This window comes from Rhizoctonia solani, chromosome 10 (assembly GCF_016906535.1).
Source record: "Rhizoctonia solani chromosome 10, complete sequence".
Taxonomy (NCBI): Eukaryota; Fungi; Basidiomycota; class Agaricomycetes; order Cantharellales; family Ceratobasidiaceae; genus Rhizoctonia; species Rhizoctonia solani.
In genome coordinates, this window is record NC_057379.1 from 1,492,040 (window position 1) to 1,510,351 (window position 18,312).

General features: G+C 47.3%; 2 protein-coding genes across 2 annotated transcripts; one reads left to right on the forward strand and one right to left on the reverse strand.

The window, feature by feature from the left end:
• Positions 1–8,497: 8,497 nt before the first annotated feature.
• Positions 8,498–9,700, forward strand: RhiXN_08637 (uncharacterized protein; the record flags this gene model as incomplete). Its single annotated transcript, XM_043328453.1, has 3 exons — positions 8,498–8,960; positions 9,016–9,110; positions 9,155–9,700. 3 exons carry the CDS (start codon positions 8,498–8,500, stop codon positions 9,698–9,700), a joined length of 1,104 nt encoding a protein of 367 aa, XP_043183838.1.
• Positions 9,701–9,759: 59 nt separating this feature from the next.
• On the reverse strand, positions 9,760–17,217 carry RhiXN_08638 (UDP-glucoronosyl and UDP-glucosyl transferase; the record flags this gene model as incomplete). The annotated part of the gene is made up of 17 exons (XM_043328454.1): positions 9,760–10,146; positions 12,303–12,443; positions 12,491–12,580; positions 12,651–13,022; positions 13,073–13,415; positions 13,469–13,820; positions 13,867–13,932; positions 13,990–14,079; positions 14,921–14,975; positions 15,481–15,621; positions 15,670–15,759; positions 15,815–16,198; positions 16,251–16,421; positions 16,474–16,585; positions 16,646–16,997; positions 17,049–17,114; positions 17,166–17,217. 17 exons carry the CDS (start codon positions 17,215–17,217, stop codon positions 9,760–9,762), a joined length of 3,264 nt encoding a protein of 1,087 aa, XP_043183839.1.
• Between the last annotated feature and the right edge of the window lie 1,095 nt (positions 17,218–18,312).

The following is an 18,312-nucleotide window of genomic DNA, read 5'->3' on the forward strand; positions in this document are numbered from 1 at the left end:
GTATCTGGGTACAGGTAACATAACACCGAGGTACCGGATTCTCGCCATGGCTTGCTTTCTAGGGATAGCATTGATCAGCATAATTCTGAGGTTGTTTGAGTTGCCGGAAATGCGGTCAACTGTGTCGATCACCCATCAAAAGGACACCCCACATTCCGTACTGAATTGTCTAAAACTGAAGAATCGATAACCTAGACTCGGAGCGTGTGAAGAATGGTTAGTTTGACCAATGAAGCGGCCTTCTCGTAGCCCTTTTCGTGGCCGGAGTAAGCAATAAGAGTGTCTCACGGTGGATCTATGTCTATATGGCCACGCTTCTTCATCAAAAATGGTTGGGCTTGTATTCCAGGTACCCAGGAGTTGCACTGAGACCTATAAATTGTGGCTAATATAACGTTTATGTTTGACTTACAATGATAGGGAAATGTAGCTATTCTTGAGCCGCGAAGTTGAATCGATCGCAGCGCGTCTAAAGCTCAAAATGTATGCATTACACCCCCAGACACACATACATATTATAATAGCACTGCCCATGCATTTAAGACAAACTAGTAGCATTTGCTCGACATTGGAGTACGGATATTTACTGTGCTAGACTCCGGATACTATTGACCATCGATCTTGTGTTCGATCCCAAGGCCCAATGCACGACAGGCCTCTCCGTGGATCGGCTGATGGGGAATCCCCAATTCGTTGTAACCTTGACTCAAACACCAATTCCAGCGCACTTCCTACGTCAGATTCGTTTGGTTCAAGTGTCTAAAAGCTGAATCAGCCGTTAGCAGATCGAAGAGTGGGCTAGGGTCAAGGCTGTCATGAGAAATCAATGTTCTAGTACATAGTGCACTCTAGTAGCTTGACTAGCCTACATCTGTGTCTACCATAAGGTGCAAGTGTTGTAAGTGAGAAACATACCACTATATTATTCAGCCTTGAGGTTTCAAACCATCAGCTATGATTCACAGAAACGATCTCCGAACAGCGCAGGTTCAGATCATCAAGCCGTTCCTTACGTACATTCTGCTCTGAATGGTTGTTGCCCAAGAATAGTGAAGAACGTATTAATATGTCTCAGAGAAGTGATTCTCAAATGAACCCCGGTGCTCTTCCTTAGGCGCACCTGCCTGTTGTGTTCGGCGCGACTGATTGATAATATAGGTAACATCCGCCCGGCTTGATATAAATATACAAAATTTAAAATGCTCCCAGTGCCTTCAAGTCATATTTGGGCAAAACCCAATCACCATATCTTACTTTGAATATAGTGAGCATTCACACATCTGAGTGAGCATCCTCATCGGTGCTCGAGCACGAGCACGAGCACGAGCACGAGCAGGTTGCCCGGCTTGATATAAATACAAAATTTAAAATGACTCCCAGTGCCTTCAAGTCATATTTGGGCAAAACCCAAATCACCATATCTTACTTTGAATATAGTGAGCATTCACACATCTGAGTGAGCATCCTCATCGGTGCTCGAGCACGAGCACGAGCACGAGCACGAGCACAGGTTGTGCTTTTGAGCTGTCTCACTAGGAACATCCAACTGCTATGCTTGGTTTCTTGTCTTTCATCAGGAGCCTTAAGTATGAGCTCTAAGATGCGCTGGACAATAACTATCTATACCAAAGGGCCACATGACGCGTTAAGTCTTGCTCATTTCGGAAGCGATGTTCTGCTGGCTTACAGGAAGAAACAGGCCCTGAGGATTCAGTAGAGTATCAAGGTTTACTTTAGCTTAAGCTCTGTTGACAATGAGATTCAGGACCACTAAAAATTAACATAATGAAAAACGTGTCCGATCAAGCGCACAGCCAAGCAGATTGGCGGGTCGGTTAAGCCATTTAACATAATGGCCGGCTTTTACATTATATCAGTATGCATAGCTAAACCTGTCCAGCCTCCCGCGATTTGACAGGAGGTCAGATCCCATATCCGATACCCTTGATAGAGACCCACACGGCACCAAGAACCTTGGAAGGTACAAAACACTTGCAGGAGCAGCCGCCCGTATTCGCTCATTATGTACCGGTAGATACTTGCGAAAGGTCCGGAGCAAAACAAATAACACAGTGTTATAAGCCTCTGGACCGCGTGACATGTGTTTCTGGAGTGTATGCTTAGTCGAGTCCGCGTGATTGGCTAAACCTAGTTATTTGGCAATTGTTCGGCGAACGTCAATTGCAAATGTCGGTCGGGTTAATCGTGTGACCGGCTTTCCCCGAGGCACACTTGTTTCGTGTCGGGGGTATGATATGGATTACCAGCGATCATGTCCCACCCGTTAAGAGAAAGGGCACATGTGGGCATTTCCAGAACTTAAATAGTGCTACGATAGACGCCTGAACCAAGCTCCGCCAAGAAGGCAGCCTGAGAACTCTCAAGATAAACCCCCGGTATATATCGTGTTAGGAACCAGACGAGAATTATCTATGTACAGACAGGGCTACTTCGGAAATTATGAATGAAGGACGTCGAATAAATAAATAACACGCCGAGTCATTCTCGGGTGTTGAAAAGGTGGTGAATCTCGTAATCTTGAAGTAGGTGGCAAATTTGGTCTATGTCGACCAAGATAGAAGCTGAGGGTTTGGCCTCCTTCTCAAGCACATGTATCTGCACCAAACAGAAGATCAGAAAATTGCGTTATCGACATGGTACGCGTGGTATACAGAGGTATCTCATTGCAATTGGTACGTCTTTTTAAGTGGGTGGCGGGCTCCGGTGACCAAAATGCGGACCCGAGAATACAAACGGTCTTTGGTCCGTCTTCTCCGCGGCCCTGGATATCATATGACATCACCTGTTCGCGTTCTGGGCCACTCTGGCATTCATATTCAGGAAAACAAAAATCACATACTCGGAGAGTTTCGTCACGGTTGAACATACGACAAAACACACTATAGAACACACAATTCATTACGCAGGCACCGACTAGCACTATACACCAGCGATGTGACGGTCAGTCAATAATAGATACATGAATCCCAACAACTCAACATATATATAGTTGATTTATAACAAAGGACTGGGTCCTTATTTGGTCGAATGAGACGAATTGACGTCTTCTTTCACCTTGTCATTGAGCTTGACCTAGAGTGTACCGCAAACTGAGTTAGGAATCGATCTGAGTCGATAAGTTAACACTTTACCTCGGATCAGATGTAAGCGTGCAAGCGCGTGCCCATAGTCACGAAAGAATAGACGTAGGTCTAGCCGTCCAGTCGTATTTGTAATGGATTATGCGTCAATTCGCACGTTTTTCATGTTGTATGCGTGCTACCTATCATGTGATAGCTCTCGCATCTCTGTATGCTCGGGCACCTTTCTCCTATATTTTCCTTTGATTACCAGCTATGTGCATTCGCTCTACAGGGACCCGAAAACCCATGGAGTGCTCCAGAGTTTTGCGGGTCCTCGTAGAGAATGTGGATTATTCTTGTTTACGCACGTGTTGTGCTTGGTCTCAAAGGGATTCAGTGATCCTCGAATATTCACTTGAGCCCTTGACCATCAAAACCAATCAAATTCGAGTGGAACCCTAGGTATAATAAATCTAAATATCTAAAGATAATCGTTTTGTACGTGTATATATTAATGGGCCACTGTATCACGTTACCGGGCTCTTTTAAAATACACGTTCATATATAAAAAATACGGGAGCTACATTCGAGCGGGGCAAAACCGCTGACAGCAAAGACCGAACCGCGAACCGGTACAACCGAGACACGAAACACACAAGCCACGCAGAACAGACGGGAATAGAAACAGAAAGTAACGCGAACAGAGATAAGAACGAGAAACGGCGTGTGCCGTAGTACAGGTACCATCAGGGCTAACGCGGGTAGGGCGCGCGACCAGGCCTGGTCTCTCCCGCAGCTCTAATGGAATTTTTTGTGTTCCTCACCGGGCACGCTGCAGCTTATCTTGAGCCCCACGACACAGGGATAGCACCCTTCACCTGAGCACTCACATCATGCAATCCTCGAGGGCTCCTGGGTATCCCACATCGTCTAGGCTTCGCCCGTACACGGTCTCCCTTTCCTTAGCATCTCTGCCTCACTCCACGCTCACAATGTATTACTTAGCGCGCTGATCTACTTCACATATAGTTTACACCATCCGCGGGCGTTGTGGTGAGGTCCAGTGTAGGACATATATTGTAATCCGAAATAACCCAGTGCTCGTAATAGTCACGGTACATACTAGCAAAGTTATCCAAGTACCTGTGGCACGAATGGATTAAGCTTTGTTATCTTGTGTTGCCATTCCTTCTTCTTTATTAAACTCTGTTCACACGTCTCTACAATACCCTTAAATACGATCACATTACACGGGCTATTCTGATCTGAGTCGCCAGCTCACGTATAGCGTGCGCAACGATGGTGCATGATAATAATGCATATGGATACTTCGACGCGTCGTAAGTCAAAATATAAGCCAAACTAGGAAAGGAACGGTATGAGAATGAGAGCTATCTGAGTCGCGTTAGCGATTTCGGTACAAAAGACCAGAGCATCGAGGCGCGAGGGAGGCTCGCTACTCGGGTGCCTAATCCTGTCTAGCTGCCTGGCTGCAGAGAGAAATGGTGAACGGAGCAAAAGACAAAAGAGAGATAGAAATACTGTGAGGGGCTCCGATAATAGTGAGTAACACCAGGAATGTGGTTTACATGACGCTCGTAAGATACATGGGGCCCCCACCCCTGACGACTGACACGGTGAACCCCAAAAGTACGGAAAATCCGCATGACGTCCAGATTTTGCCAGACATCCGCACCTAAAATCGCAGAATCCGTACCTCGACGACACACAGGGGTGAGTTGAGGATGCGGATTCATGGAAAAACTGGTCGGATTTTGCCAACACTCCGCATATAACGCGCGATTTTTCACGTTCAGAAAATCCGCACTTTTGGGGTCCACCGTGTGAGTCTGCAGGGTGACTCGTCGCTCATTCAGAGCCACAGCTTACAATTTAATACGCTACAGAATGTTGGAATTCTAATATCATGCACAGATGTACACATTTATTACATATTTACGGACTGGCATGCTAGTGTTTTTTTCTTCTCCATAGTCCACGCGAACACAGTTCGAACTGAGATACGTTTGTACAGGTTGGCGTGTAATATAGCGTCATGATGCGGCGTCCCTAATGATGCGCGGATCAGTTCACAATAAAACCGATAAAAAAGACAAGTTCCTCCGATTTCACTGGTCTCAAAGTCTTGTACGATACCACAAATTATTTGGACCCGAGTATTGCTGCTGGAACCAAGTGCGTTGTCTAGCGCGTTGTGTCATGATTGGGGTATATATGTTACCGGATGCTGGTCATTCGTATTCTACGCGGCCTGGAGATTGCCCAGGGTGTCCCCAGAGTCACAAAATTTCCGATTGATTATATCTCTTCATATAACGTGTATGAGTTGATGCATATATAGGGCATTAACGACGAATATCTCGATTTTTGGGGACTCGCCTTTCAATACGGGACACGTTTACTATGCTACAACAGAGTCGGAATAATTTTCTGTGAGCCGGCACAAGGTTAATCCAGGGTATGGGTACCAAATCAATCCTTCATACAAGCTGGGGTTCTGTACCGGAGCGCTAAAGAAAAAGAAAAAGTCTAGAATGAGCTCGAGCCACGAGCGAGATTTCGCCGTTCGGTAGGCATAAATAAGGTATAGCAGACATACGAGGCAGCCACATGAGAATTTTGCTCAGTAATGAATAACCTATTTGGCCTGTCACAGCGTTGTAGCCAGGGTGGCTTGAGCAAGTTCCCAGGAAGTAAGGCGAACTCGAGTTTAATAGTATTCTTCTGCAACTCTCGAATTGCGAGTGCTCACAAGGTGGCATAGTTTGAGTCTAAACCTTGAAAAGATTCGCTGAAAGTGTTTACTATAGTGTTTGCTTATGCGGCGTGTACCGTGGCTTGCGAAGGGGCATAGCCAATATTTGGCTGGAGCCCCGGTGCGAATTACGTGCTATTTTTCTTATAGATTGATATCGTATCTTTCTCCACCCTTACTTCGCTCGCTTCAGTCTTGAATGTATTTTATTATATGCCCTCACTGTGAGCTCGTTTATTTTTTTACCTCCCACCATATAAGTTCTAAGCATGGTAAGGTGAACCACCCGTCCATGAATCTTGCTCGCGACCAGGAGTACCCCATTCTTTCGGTTATATACAGTCGCCCAACTCCTAAACTATAGACAGAACACTATTGCGTCACGAAGAGGCCGAATTAGCCACTCGCGATGCCCTGCCAAATAGCTCACCCTTGGCTAACGAACAAGAAAAAATCTAGGCAAAGCACAAAACTTTCAATATTCTTGGTGTGCTAATGACACGTAGAAAATGCGCCCTCGCCGAACTAAAGTGAACCTGTGGGCGATTCAACCAAGATCCAACTCGATCGTATGATTAAGGGTTATTGCAGTAGGTACGAAACCCAAATATTTGTACTAGAGCCTTTTGCATCCCCTTGACGGACCGACCTTCTAGACTACGTGAAAATGGAGAATAGAAATGCTTCAAGTCTTCCCATGTTCTAGAAATACTCCGATCTATTCGCTTTGACTTTTTCTTATCTACAGTGGAACCCCTCTAAAACGATGCTGATGGGATATTTGATATGGTGCTTTTATTGAGCTTGGGGGGTTTACCACCACACCTGTAAACAGAGACAGAAGCGGCTATGTAATCATTTGAAATACCACCGTGCATACAATCCAGAAGTACATGACAATAGATACGTATACATTAACCAAGTCAGAAAGTATATTAAAAACATGATTAAAAAAATCAAACATATTAAGTACAATCTATAAGTTAAATGTAGATCTGACGTGTCGAATAATCATTTCGTCAGTAACTTCCTCGGTCTGAACACCGCGATCAACATCTACTAGCTCTTGAGCGGAAAGTAGTTGATCGAAGGCCGCGGCGCAGTCGCTCATTTACTCACTCAGTCAATGCGAGTTCGATTTGCGGTAGAGCAACCCAAGTAGGCTTCTTGTATGCTAGTCGATTTGGGTTCTTGTCAATGTATTCTTGAATCTCCTTCTTGCGAGAGAGGTAACTTGAGAGCGTCGATTGGCTAAGAGTAGGGTATTCGATACGGAAATGTTGAACTTCCGAGGCTTGAGTAACTCCAGCAAGGCCTTCATGCTCTTGGTAGTAATCTATAATGCGTAGTTTGTCATTAAGCGTGGGGTTTGACCGCTTGGTTTTATCTTGTACAGAGGCGGCAACAGAAAGCGGTCGGGGACGCCCTGGGGCTCGAGATTTTTTCAAGTTAGAGGTTTGAGGAACCAAGAACAAGCTTAAGACAAGAAATAGTGGTATATTAGGTAGTATCAGGTGTATCTACTTATATATTTCTGAAATTTCTATGCCGTTCTCTGAATTTCTCTTACTAGCCGTTAATCCAGGTGGCGGTCCAAGCCACGAGCGCCGGTCTTACTCAGCGGTGGCTGTACGCATTTGTAAGCATTTACTACTATATTTCAAATAACTACGGGAAAAGCAGAACCCCGCTTCTATCGAGTCGGGGGGGGGTACAGAATCAAGAGGTCCCACTGTACCAAGTTTCACCACCCACAAGGTCTCTCGGGATACGTAAACCACTTGCTGTAGATAAAGCCTGAAGCGGGGTAATTTCATGATCAATACATCCTTATTAGGCGATTAGACTTGATCCAGAGTCGTGTTTACTGTGCTTCGTTGTCCGTGGTCTCATTCCCGAGGCGCATACAACGCCAACAGCATCTCCGCTTGCTGCCCGTTCATACGAACTGCGTCTCGCTCTAAGAACCTGCTCAGTCCGAGGAGATAGAACCCCCAGTTTAACTTATGACCCGGCTCGAAGCGTACGCATGTACGTGGTCGAGGGATTCAATACCAAGCAAACGGAGAGTATTTGACAGGTTGACGTCTGATTTATAAACTGACGTGTGGGGCGGTCGATCGTGTCGTATAGATCTGAGATGTGAATTTTTTGGGGCCGAACGCAGAGTGTCGCCTCTTATGCGCTAGAACGGGGCACACAAGCAGACTAGAGCTCCATGTCCTTTTCCACCCCCCCTCCTCGGCCTCGGGATCCGGGAAACGGCCACGAGTGACGACCCGCCGAAGCGAAGCAGCCGATGTCCCCACGTGACGCTTACATATACCCGTTTCGGTCCTCGGGCTGGGCACGTTGCGCCAGATTCACATTCACATTCACACCACGACCGTAATCCCCACGAGGCTGGACTAGTAAGTCGAACTCGAAAGGCAAAAACGTGGCTAATTACTTGATATTAAAAAAAGTTGCTGTATATAGCTGGGTTCGAGATTCGTTTTCGTTCGTTCGTTTCGCCTCCCTTCCACCACTCGTAAAGAAAAAAAATCCGTATAATTGGATAAAAAAGGCCAGCCGATATGGATAACCCTACACACGCCGACGCGTTCATGAACCTGATCTCGTCTTGTTTTCCCTCGTCATGCCGACCCAACGCTCCTGCGCTCCCCCGTCTCCAAGACTGGGCGCACTGCTTCGAGATACGGAGAGCGATGACGCAATGTCTCTGCATTCGACATACCGCCCACACACACGCCAGAAGAAGAAAAAACCAACGATGCAGTTGTGCGGAATTAATTTGTTCGGGAAACCCCGTGGTCAGATCCGGCTCGAGGACGACGATGATCTTGAGCCACCCATGCCCCGGCCGAGGCCGAGGTACGATTCCGATGCGGCGCCCTTGCCCGATTCGACCATTCAGTCTCTCTCTGCGCGCTCTCCTACTACTCCTACTACAGAACAGCCCACGAAACAAGCCAGTCCCGAAGAAGAGCTCGCACGCCTCAGAGCCGAAAAGGCCGCACGCAAAGCAAGAAAACGGGAACGCAAGCTCAAACGCCAATTGGCTCTCGAACACACTGCCGAGTTTGAAGGATTCATAGGCAGTGGAGGGGGATGGATTTCCTATTAGTCCGCCGTCGACGACAACATCGACACCAGGTATCGAGGATCTGCTCGACGGGAGCGAACGCGGAAGCAGTCGACTGATCGACGATGCCGATCCAGAAGATGGAGAGGCCGACATGGGAGCGGGTGTATATACTCGATCGACCCGTTCTCGTTCCGAGTCGGGATCAAGCGCAACGAGGAGTTCGAGAGCGAGGGAGAGGGGCTCGGTGTGAATGCGCTCGGGCTAGGATTGAGGGGTCCACCAAGTCCGTTGGCTCAAGTTCCAATCCCAGAGGACAGGAACGAATCGGAGTCGGTTATCAAGTCCACTGCCGAGCCGGAGATCGCAAAATCTCAAGTGGAAGCTGACCTCTTCGTTGCTCAAACCGAACCGACGACCCCAACCAAAGTCGAACCCCCTGTTCAAGCCCAACCGGAACCCGACCAACTCAAGACTCCCACCAGCCCCACCCGCCAACGACCCAGAATCCACATCTCGGACCTGCCGCTCTCGAGCCCAGGTGCGGGTCCCGGTCCCCGAACACTCGAAAACTCGCCCCGCCTCCAGTCGCTGCAAGAGTCCTCGCTGCAAGACGGCTACGGCTTCCCCTCCCCTCATCTCTCCGTCCCCTCACCCCGCCACACCAACCTGCCGACCCCACGAATCGGCCTGGCCTCGCCAAGCGGGTTCCCTTCCTCGGGACTCAGCCGAAGAGGATTCCCATCCCCGGACTAGGCAAGTCACTCGGTTTACCCAGTGGTGCCGGTGGTCTAAATTCTTTTAGCGCGCGTGGCTCAGGGGGTGGGGCTGCTTTCGGGGACAGCGGGAGCAGGGTTCTTGTCGCCGGCGGGGGGAAACAGGACGAGCGGGATGGGGATGTTCTCGAGTCGGGTGGGGGGCGCGACTGCGACCGCGATGGGAATAGGAATGGGGATAGGGATGGGCGGAGTGGGGATGCAAGTCCTCAAGGGCGTCGCGGGGCTAGCGATGGGAGCTGGGCTGATGGGGATGTCCCGGGCCAACTCGAGCGCGACGGTCAAGGCTCCGACGGTAGTGGCCAAGCCCACCGCTGGAAAGGCGATGCTGGGCGGGTTACAGCTGGGATGGGGGTCGCGCTTGCAAATCGCGGGGAATGAGGAGGAGAGCGATGATGAGGATGATGAGTAGGGCGAGTAAGATGACTGGGAGGGATGGGCGCGGAGGATGCCAAGTGGGTCAATCCCGATTAGGGAGGGAGTGACGCGGCACGGCTCGGGTCTGGAAGCTGAAACTGCTGCGGGCGCGCGAAGCGGATAATATGGTGTTTCGAGAGGGGAAGAAGCGAGGGAGGGGGAGGGGCAGGTGAGACAAAAGCATCACGACTACGACTGTTTTTTTTGGGATTAATGCACAGCCAGCTAATGAAAAGCCACGACCTCCTTTGTATGTATTTATTCTTGATCAATATAGTAGTTGACATCGGTTATCCAAATCGTGGATGTCGCCGGGAATGGCGGATTTAGTCAGGCACGGGTTTGTTTCTACATGGACGTGTACCGGCGCACGAACAAGAAGGGGGGCTGGAACCTCGGGTATATGGAAAGACGGTCCCAACCACTACACTTTTATCTTACCTACCAAAAGCAAACCTTTGCACGTGTCATGGGCGATCTTAAGAACCTACGTATGTATAAATGATCGGCTCCAACCTATGTTATAGGCGCATAAATTTACTTTGTATCCAACTACTGGTGGTTACAGAGATTTATCTTGGAGCACAATCAATGGTTGATACGCACGACGAAGTTTCGCGGGGGCAAGTATGACTTGAACGTGTCCAAACCTTGTCATATGTGTTCCAATATTTATCCCTTCAATGTGGCAATAATATCTCCTACTGTGGCAGAATGTTGAGGGGTATATTTTTCAAACGCTGTGCTATAGGGTCATGTTTGTATGTATCCGCAGTGAACAGCGAACCAAGCGGGATCACTGTTTAATTTTGCCCGTCCTTCCGGCGGCTAGTTTGTTTTGACTTTGCGCTAATGCTTGGCTGTGGGGAAACCAAGAGTTTCCAATAACCAAATGGTCAAGCGCTTTTCCCGGGCCTCACTTTAGTATTTATATACAACGAGTGTCTGCTCCATACCATACCCAACAAACTCAGTCTCTCTCTCTAGTCCATCTCTGAACACCTTCTCCGAGTACGTGTACTTTTATTGTATCCAAATTATAATACATGGGCCGTGTATCGTATTCGGCTGTAGCATCTGGAATTCAGCTGGACACTTCCAGTCGATCCTTGTCGACTGCCTCGGTAGTTGAAGCTTCATCAAGGTTCGTACGTCTCATAGTTCATGTCCATTGTACACTAACTAATACGTCCGTTTGGGTTAGTGACGAGTCCGCCACGATTAACATCGACCTCGACACCGTTACTATTGTATACCCAATAAAATCAACGCATACAAGGTATGATTTAGCGTAGAGAGCTCGTGTTACTTCGTGGCAACCAACTGAATCATTCTCCGCATTCGATTCTGCTAGGGGAAAATGCGACGCCGTCGTTCAAGGATCTCAACCCCTTGAAACGCATCGTCACGTGACTTTTAACACAACTAATTTGGATGTTGGATCGCTGTATGAAACATGACATGGTGCGTCCGTCATTTTCCTCGAATCGAACAAGTGCATTCCAGAGCTGATAAAATACTCACACAGAGGATCAATCGTATTTGGAGCCTGTAGACATTCGTAAGGGCCATGAGACTGTTTTCGAAAACTAGCCGAGTCCTGTGTACCCTTTCGGTGATCCTTTTCGTTCTGCGTGATGGTTAGGCGCTGGATTGCACCGTTGAACGGAGTCGCCTGTTATTTATTTTCTTGAATTTTGTCTATGCTATTTCTATGTCGAATTTTTTCTCATTATGGTTTCCCTCCCTTTTTAAGCATTCGTTTTTCCATATACCCACTGTATGCAACTATATGCGTACCGACCTTACTATGTCTCCATAAAATAATAAACTCATATGCAGCTAAAAGTGATCTGTGTGGGAATTAGTGAACTCTAAAATAAGGCGTTTTGAATATTATTAATATGTATTGATACATTTCAGGGAAAAACAGTACAGTCACTGGATCACGCTTGTACGTCCCAGATCACCGACCCATAGCCCACGATGGCTACTTAATGTGCGAGACCCAGGACAGCGCCAAAATCCTCCAAGGCCAGGTCTCCACTCCCACCTGGACTAAGCGAATCGCGAATAGTTCTACCTAACCTCCGAGTATTCATTCGTTGCTGCTCCCCTCTTGCGCCTTTACTCATATCGAGTAACTGTTTCATCTCTCCACGCACTGCATCGTCCGTGCCTGCTATCTCGATCTCGGTCCCATTTTGGTAAGCTTTGGACTTTGCTGGCCCAGTTCGAATCTGCAAAAGCTCGAAGCCGCAATCGTGGATCTCAGCTATTTGCATGGAGTTTACCGGTTGATCGCCCTGAGGTAGTGTTAGATCCGTACATGTTTCCACAGATCTCGACTCACCGTAAATGGCCAAAAGATCATTGGAACCCCACGTACGAGCGCCTCAGTACACGAGCTCCATCCTCCATGAGATAGGAAATAATGCGTCGCCTAGAGCCAAATTCATCAACACTTTTGTCAGTCTGAAATACAGGAAGCAACTTGCAGGATGTTCGAGGACCGCAGTTTGGTTTGTCCAGTCCGGAAATATTGCGTTTCCTGCGGCGATGTGCGCATCCATCCATGCCTTTTCCAGCTTTGCACTCGCAGACGAGAGTGAAAATATAAACTTGAGCCCAGCCTTGGGTATCTCGTCAAGGATAGCCATGAGATGAGGTATTGAGCTTGAACTCGGGAAGAAAACAGTGCCGAAGGCGATATAGATGACTGAATGCGCGCCATCTTCAGTGTATGCACGATTTAGGAACTGTGTGACCAATGAGTCCGAGTCGTTTTCGTGGTTGGGAGAAGCAAGGTCTACTGCTGGACCAATAAAGAACGATTCGATAGGATATTTAAATGAGGACGAGAGGGAGGCAGCACAAACGGGTTCCTGCACATGTATGTATGTTAGCACGAAATATTACATGGATCAAAGCATACCATTTCGAGGGTTGTGCAACAGGCAATTGCATCGACTTCATTGATAATCCTCGTTACTCGTGGGACCAAATACGCCATGAATAACGGCATGAAAGGGAAATACTGAGGATTGAGCTCCCACTCGCGGTGGGGAGGCAAACCCGGTATATTAATCAACCGATCAGAAGCATTCTGCAAGAGCTGAGAGCTAATATTTAGGACCCAGTCAAATGTTGTCGATATAAAATTAATCTTGTTTAACTGAACAAGCACGTCGGCGGCCTTACTAAACCAATTTAGTTTACCTTGAGCACAGAGTAGAGCCAGACTCTCAGTGACCCTGGTTGATTTATGCCCTGTGATACTACCGGCTATGTAAGATTCGTGGTGGTAAATCTCGTAAATATTGGGACATACGTCATTAATGAAGCTGAAGTAGCTAGCCACCACCCCACTATTGGCAGATTGTGTTCGTTTTTGCACGATAATGACATTCCTCCGTTGAACACATCCTCCATGATAACACTTGGTGCATCAACCGGGCGCCCGTCAACTTGAATAACGCTACCAAGTTGAAGTTCACTTGTTATCCATAGCTTGAAAGATAGCTCTAAGAAGTCGAGCATCTCCATTGGATTGCTGGTGGCGAGTGTCGGAGCAGTTTTTACACTTGAACCGGTAACAATCTTGATTCTTCTTGAACACACAGATTGCTGATTGCTGAGGTACTTATTGGCGTTGGACAGCTCTGAGTGATACACGAATAAGGCTGAGAGAGGTTAGCAGACAATAATGGGCAAAAGTCAACTGCATACATATGAACAAGTCCGGGAATTTTTCTACCATTCGGAGTGCGGTCTTCAAAGCAGGGCGCAAGTGACCTGGTATAAAGAGTCAGCAATATGATTAGGATCCCATCAGAGAGTGCTACTACTTACTCCATGCAGGAGCAGATAGGAATACGACATGTTTTAGTGGGGGAGTGCCATTGTATGTGTGCAAGAAGATACCCGAGATTGTTGGCAGTCCTACAAGACAGGATGGGGGTATTCATACTCTAACGCTAGTTAGCATTATTTCAGAAATTTCGTCATCACCGAGTAGATGAGACCACAGTACAACACCGAGATCCGAACAAGCCCCCCATGCTGATCCAAAAGCCCGATCTTATGAGATAAATTGCGGGATTTTAGCTTTCCAGACCTCGTCGTAAGACAGTTAGATGTGGAGTTTTTTGTCTATCAATTAGGTATTGTATGTCTCGAACACGGGCGATGAACCCTGATACTCGGCTCTCGAGCTCTGATCAGCGTGTGTGCTGTCCGATTACCAGGATGATGTAGTATAGTCCGAGTGTCCTATACCTTCCCTGTCATTTTGGTTGGGATCTAGAAGTACGGTGATAACTCCGATCCGGTTCCAATTCTAATCTTCGAACAGATGGTCAGGGAGTGAGTTTGCAACTGTCAAAGCTTTTGAGGGTGACGCACGGGTAATTCTTGTGATGATTGGGATTTGAATCGCAATTACAATAGTTGACGACCACGAGGTCATCTGAATCTCGGCTCGTGACCTACTAGAGTCGCTGGATGTTTGTGGGCACCCGGAAGCACCTGCAATCCTTCGTATGATTGTGGAGCTTTATGGGATTGTTAGCTAATACGTGTCTTACTTGTGTTGATCGAAAATCGCTATACTAAGTTGCCCAGATGGCACAAGCACCAGCTGACTAGGTATTGTAGGTTTCTGCGAGCACACGAAGAATTGTGAATATTCGAAACACCCGTAAGCTTTGACAGTTTTAGTAAGACCGACCTGGCCGGATCCGATTCACCATGTAATATAATTTCGAATTACACTTAGACACACCTCTCTTTCTCCGCATGACGTGCCGTTTATCGTCCCACTTCATCATCTCCGAAATCTACTGATATGACAGCATTGATACGTCTTTGCATCGGCATTAGTCTCAGTCGATTTTGGAACCAAAGCGCACATGTGGCCAGGTTTGCCGCTGGCCTGAGCTCGATTAGTAGCTCCCGTATTCTATTGTCCCCTAGGCCCAGCTGTGTTGCCTACTGACCATCTTACACACTCAACTTGTAGGGTTTTGTGAGGTAGACCGAGATTTTTTGAGTGTATGCCATGAGATTAGGTATTTGTAGGTCCCACTGGTGGTTGTAAGACGCTCGTCAGTTGTTTTGTGGACCACTGGGACTACCACTTTCGGTGAGATTCTTAGGCTCTGTATTTTAAGCTCTTTACAAAAGATCCAACGCGTGGCCGAAACTCTTCAGGCCCACGTCCCCGCTCCCACCTGAATTCAGGGAGGCAATTATGGCCTTACCTAACCCCCGAATATTTATGCGGTGGTGCATGCCCCTCGGTCCTTTACTCAGATCTAATATTCGCCTCATTTCTTCACGCACAGCGTCATCCGTGCCTATTATCTCAACATCGGCACCGTTTTGATATGACTTGGACTTGGCGGGCCCAGTACGGACCTGGAGAAGCTCGAACCCACAGTCATGTATATTGGCGATCTGTAAGGCGTTTGTTGCCTGGTCACCCTAAAATGCCATTAATATTAGAGCTCGACAGCAGGGATTGCGGCCCACCATGAACGGCCAAAAGATCATCGGTACACCGCGTACAAGCGCTTCAGTGGATGAATTCCATCCGCCGTGTGACAAGAAATAATGAATTGCCTAGAAAATTAGTTGGTTTACTATTCTACTAATTGCAATATTAACTAAAGCTTACGGGATGCTCAAGAACCGCGGTCTGGTTTGCCCACCTTGGGAATATCGCATTCCCTGCCTCGATATGCCCATCCATCCACTCTTGATTAACACCAGCACTTTCTGACGAGAGCGCAAAGACAAACCTAAATCCCGCCTTGGGGATCTCGTCGAGGGCAGCCATGAGGTGTGATACCGAGCTCGGAAGAGGGAAGAAAGTGGTGCCGAAAGCGACATAAATCACTGAGTGGGCACCTTTTTCGGTAAACGAACGATCTAGAAACTGAGTTACTGGCGAATCGGGATCTAGCTGTTGAGGTGGAGTAAGGTCCACTGCCGGACCGATGAAGAATGGGGCTATAGGCCGTCCGAATGCAGTCGAGAGAGAAGCGGCACAAATGGGCTCCTGCGGGTGCATATATAAGCGGGAGTATTTCGGATGTTTGAATGCGAAATACCATCTCAAAGGCTATACCACAGGCGAGTGTGTTGATAGACTCTAGCATAGTGATCATTCGTGGGACCAGATACGCGAGGAATGGGGGTATGTAAGGGAGATACTGAGGATTCAATTCCCAGTCGTAGATAGCCGGAATGCCCGGCATAGTGATCAATCTATCAGAAATATTCTAGAGATATGTCAGATAGGACTAAGATCTTATGTGAAAGTAAGATGTTGACCTGCAAGTATACTTCATTTGCCTTCGTAAGGAAATCAGTCTCTTTTGAAGCATCAAGTTGGGCCAGAGCCTCATAGACCGTTCTGATGCCAGTCTCTTCATGTCCTGTGACCCTAAACCCTCTTCCTAATTAGAGAGCTATAAATAAGTCGGATCAAACCAGTAAAACGCACATAATCAAAGATGACACGGGCATCAGCCACCATCCGGCAATTGGAATGCCATGCGCTTTTTTACACCTCAATGTTACACCTCCATTAGCTAGATCCTCAATTACCAGACTTGGTGCCCCAATAGGCTTATCTCCAATATGAAATACAGTCGCTTGCCGGAGCTCGCTGTTTATCCACAGATTGAAGCACGCCTCCAAATGATCGAGCATCTCGATTGCATTGTCAATGATTACCGGTGGGCCAGATTCTTCGGCTGAGAAGGTGACGACCCTGATCCGTTGAGAATACACCGGTGGCTGAGTATCAAGGTACTTGTTCGCTTTGGATACTTCCGTGTGGTATACAAATAGCGCTGTAAAGCCAATAAGTAAGTATAAGACGTAGTTGTGAAGTCAGCACAAACATATAAAGAGATTTGGAAATTTCTCAATCATTCGTATCGCGGTCTTCATTCCTGGACGTAGGTGGCCTGAAACATATACTTAGTAATATGAATCAGTCCTAACGCGACGCGACTCACCCCAAGAAGGGCCAGGTACGAATACAACATGCTTTAGTGAAATGAAGGTCATGACGCAAATGTGGGGTGCAATATACAACGGAGAGCTGATGAAGGTACTTTCAGACAGAATAACTAGCATTTATACCCAAGGCCGTAGTAGTGCATACACATCCCTTCAAACTAATTAAGGGAGCCAGGATCCGAAAGGCGCCTTATGGAATAAAGCGACACGCTCCTATATGCCAACCCACAATGATTCACGTCACACAGGTTGCATCAGCCTGGATTGTTAAATAAATTCTCACGCCCTCTTATACGAGAAAACCACCCTATTGAAACCTATGAAGCCCTCAAAGTGCGTAACCATCCATCAAATCGAATTAGAATATTTCCATTCTTGGTGAATTGCTCGGATTTTGCGTTGATACCATTTCGGCCTGAGAAACCCTTATCCCCAAAGCATCGCACCTGATTACCTATCCAAGCTTACTATCCTCCGCTGTATGCGCGCAGCAATTTAACCGTTGAAGCAAACCGCTGAGCAGTCGTTCCACTTCTGTTGTAAAGTATGTTTATACTGGGCAAAATAAATATCCATAAAGCTTCTCGTCCCCGTACTTATCAACTAGGCTCGGCGTGCCGACAGAGATACATATAGCTAATTGTCAGGTTGTCTTACGAGAGATCCGTATAGAATTTGGGGAAGCTGTTGGTTCATTAAACAATTCATACTTCTCAACATGAGATATAGACCGACAATTTTAAACATCTAGGCCCTAGCGAATACACCATCTTCAGCCGAATGGGGATTGTCGTCACGGTATAACCACCATAGGTGGTAAGTTATTGGTCACTCAGCATCCACCACCTTGAGGCTCCCATGCACCCTACAATGTATATACAGGCAAAGATCGTATAAAACTAACCAATATGCCCCAAGAATTTAAGTTACCGAGACTTGGGGAGCGGGTATGTCTGCGCCATAAACAGAGGCTTATCGGCATTGGTTCACCCCATCGAAGTTTCTAACTTGGGCAATGACGCGGAGACTGGTTGTGCATGTTATTCAACTTACATACCACACTTATTCAAAACTGTTCCAGGAGCAGACTGGATAGTGACATGAAGTGTGCTCCATTGCCACAATCAATACTTGCACGAGGCG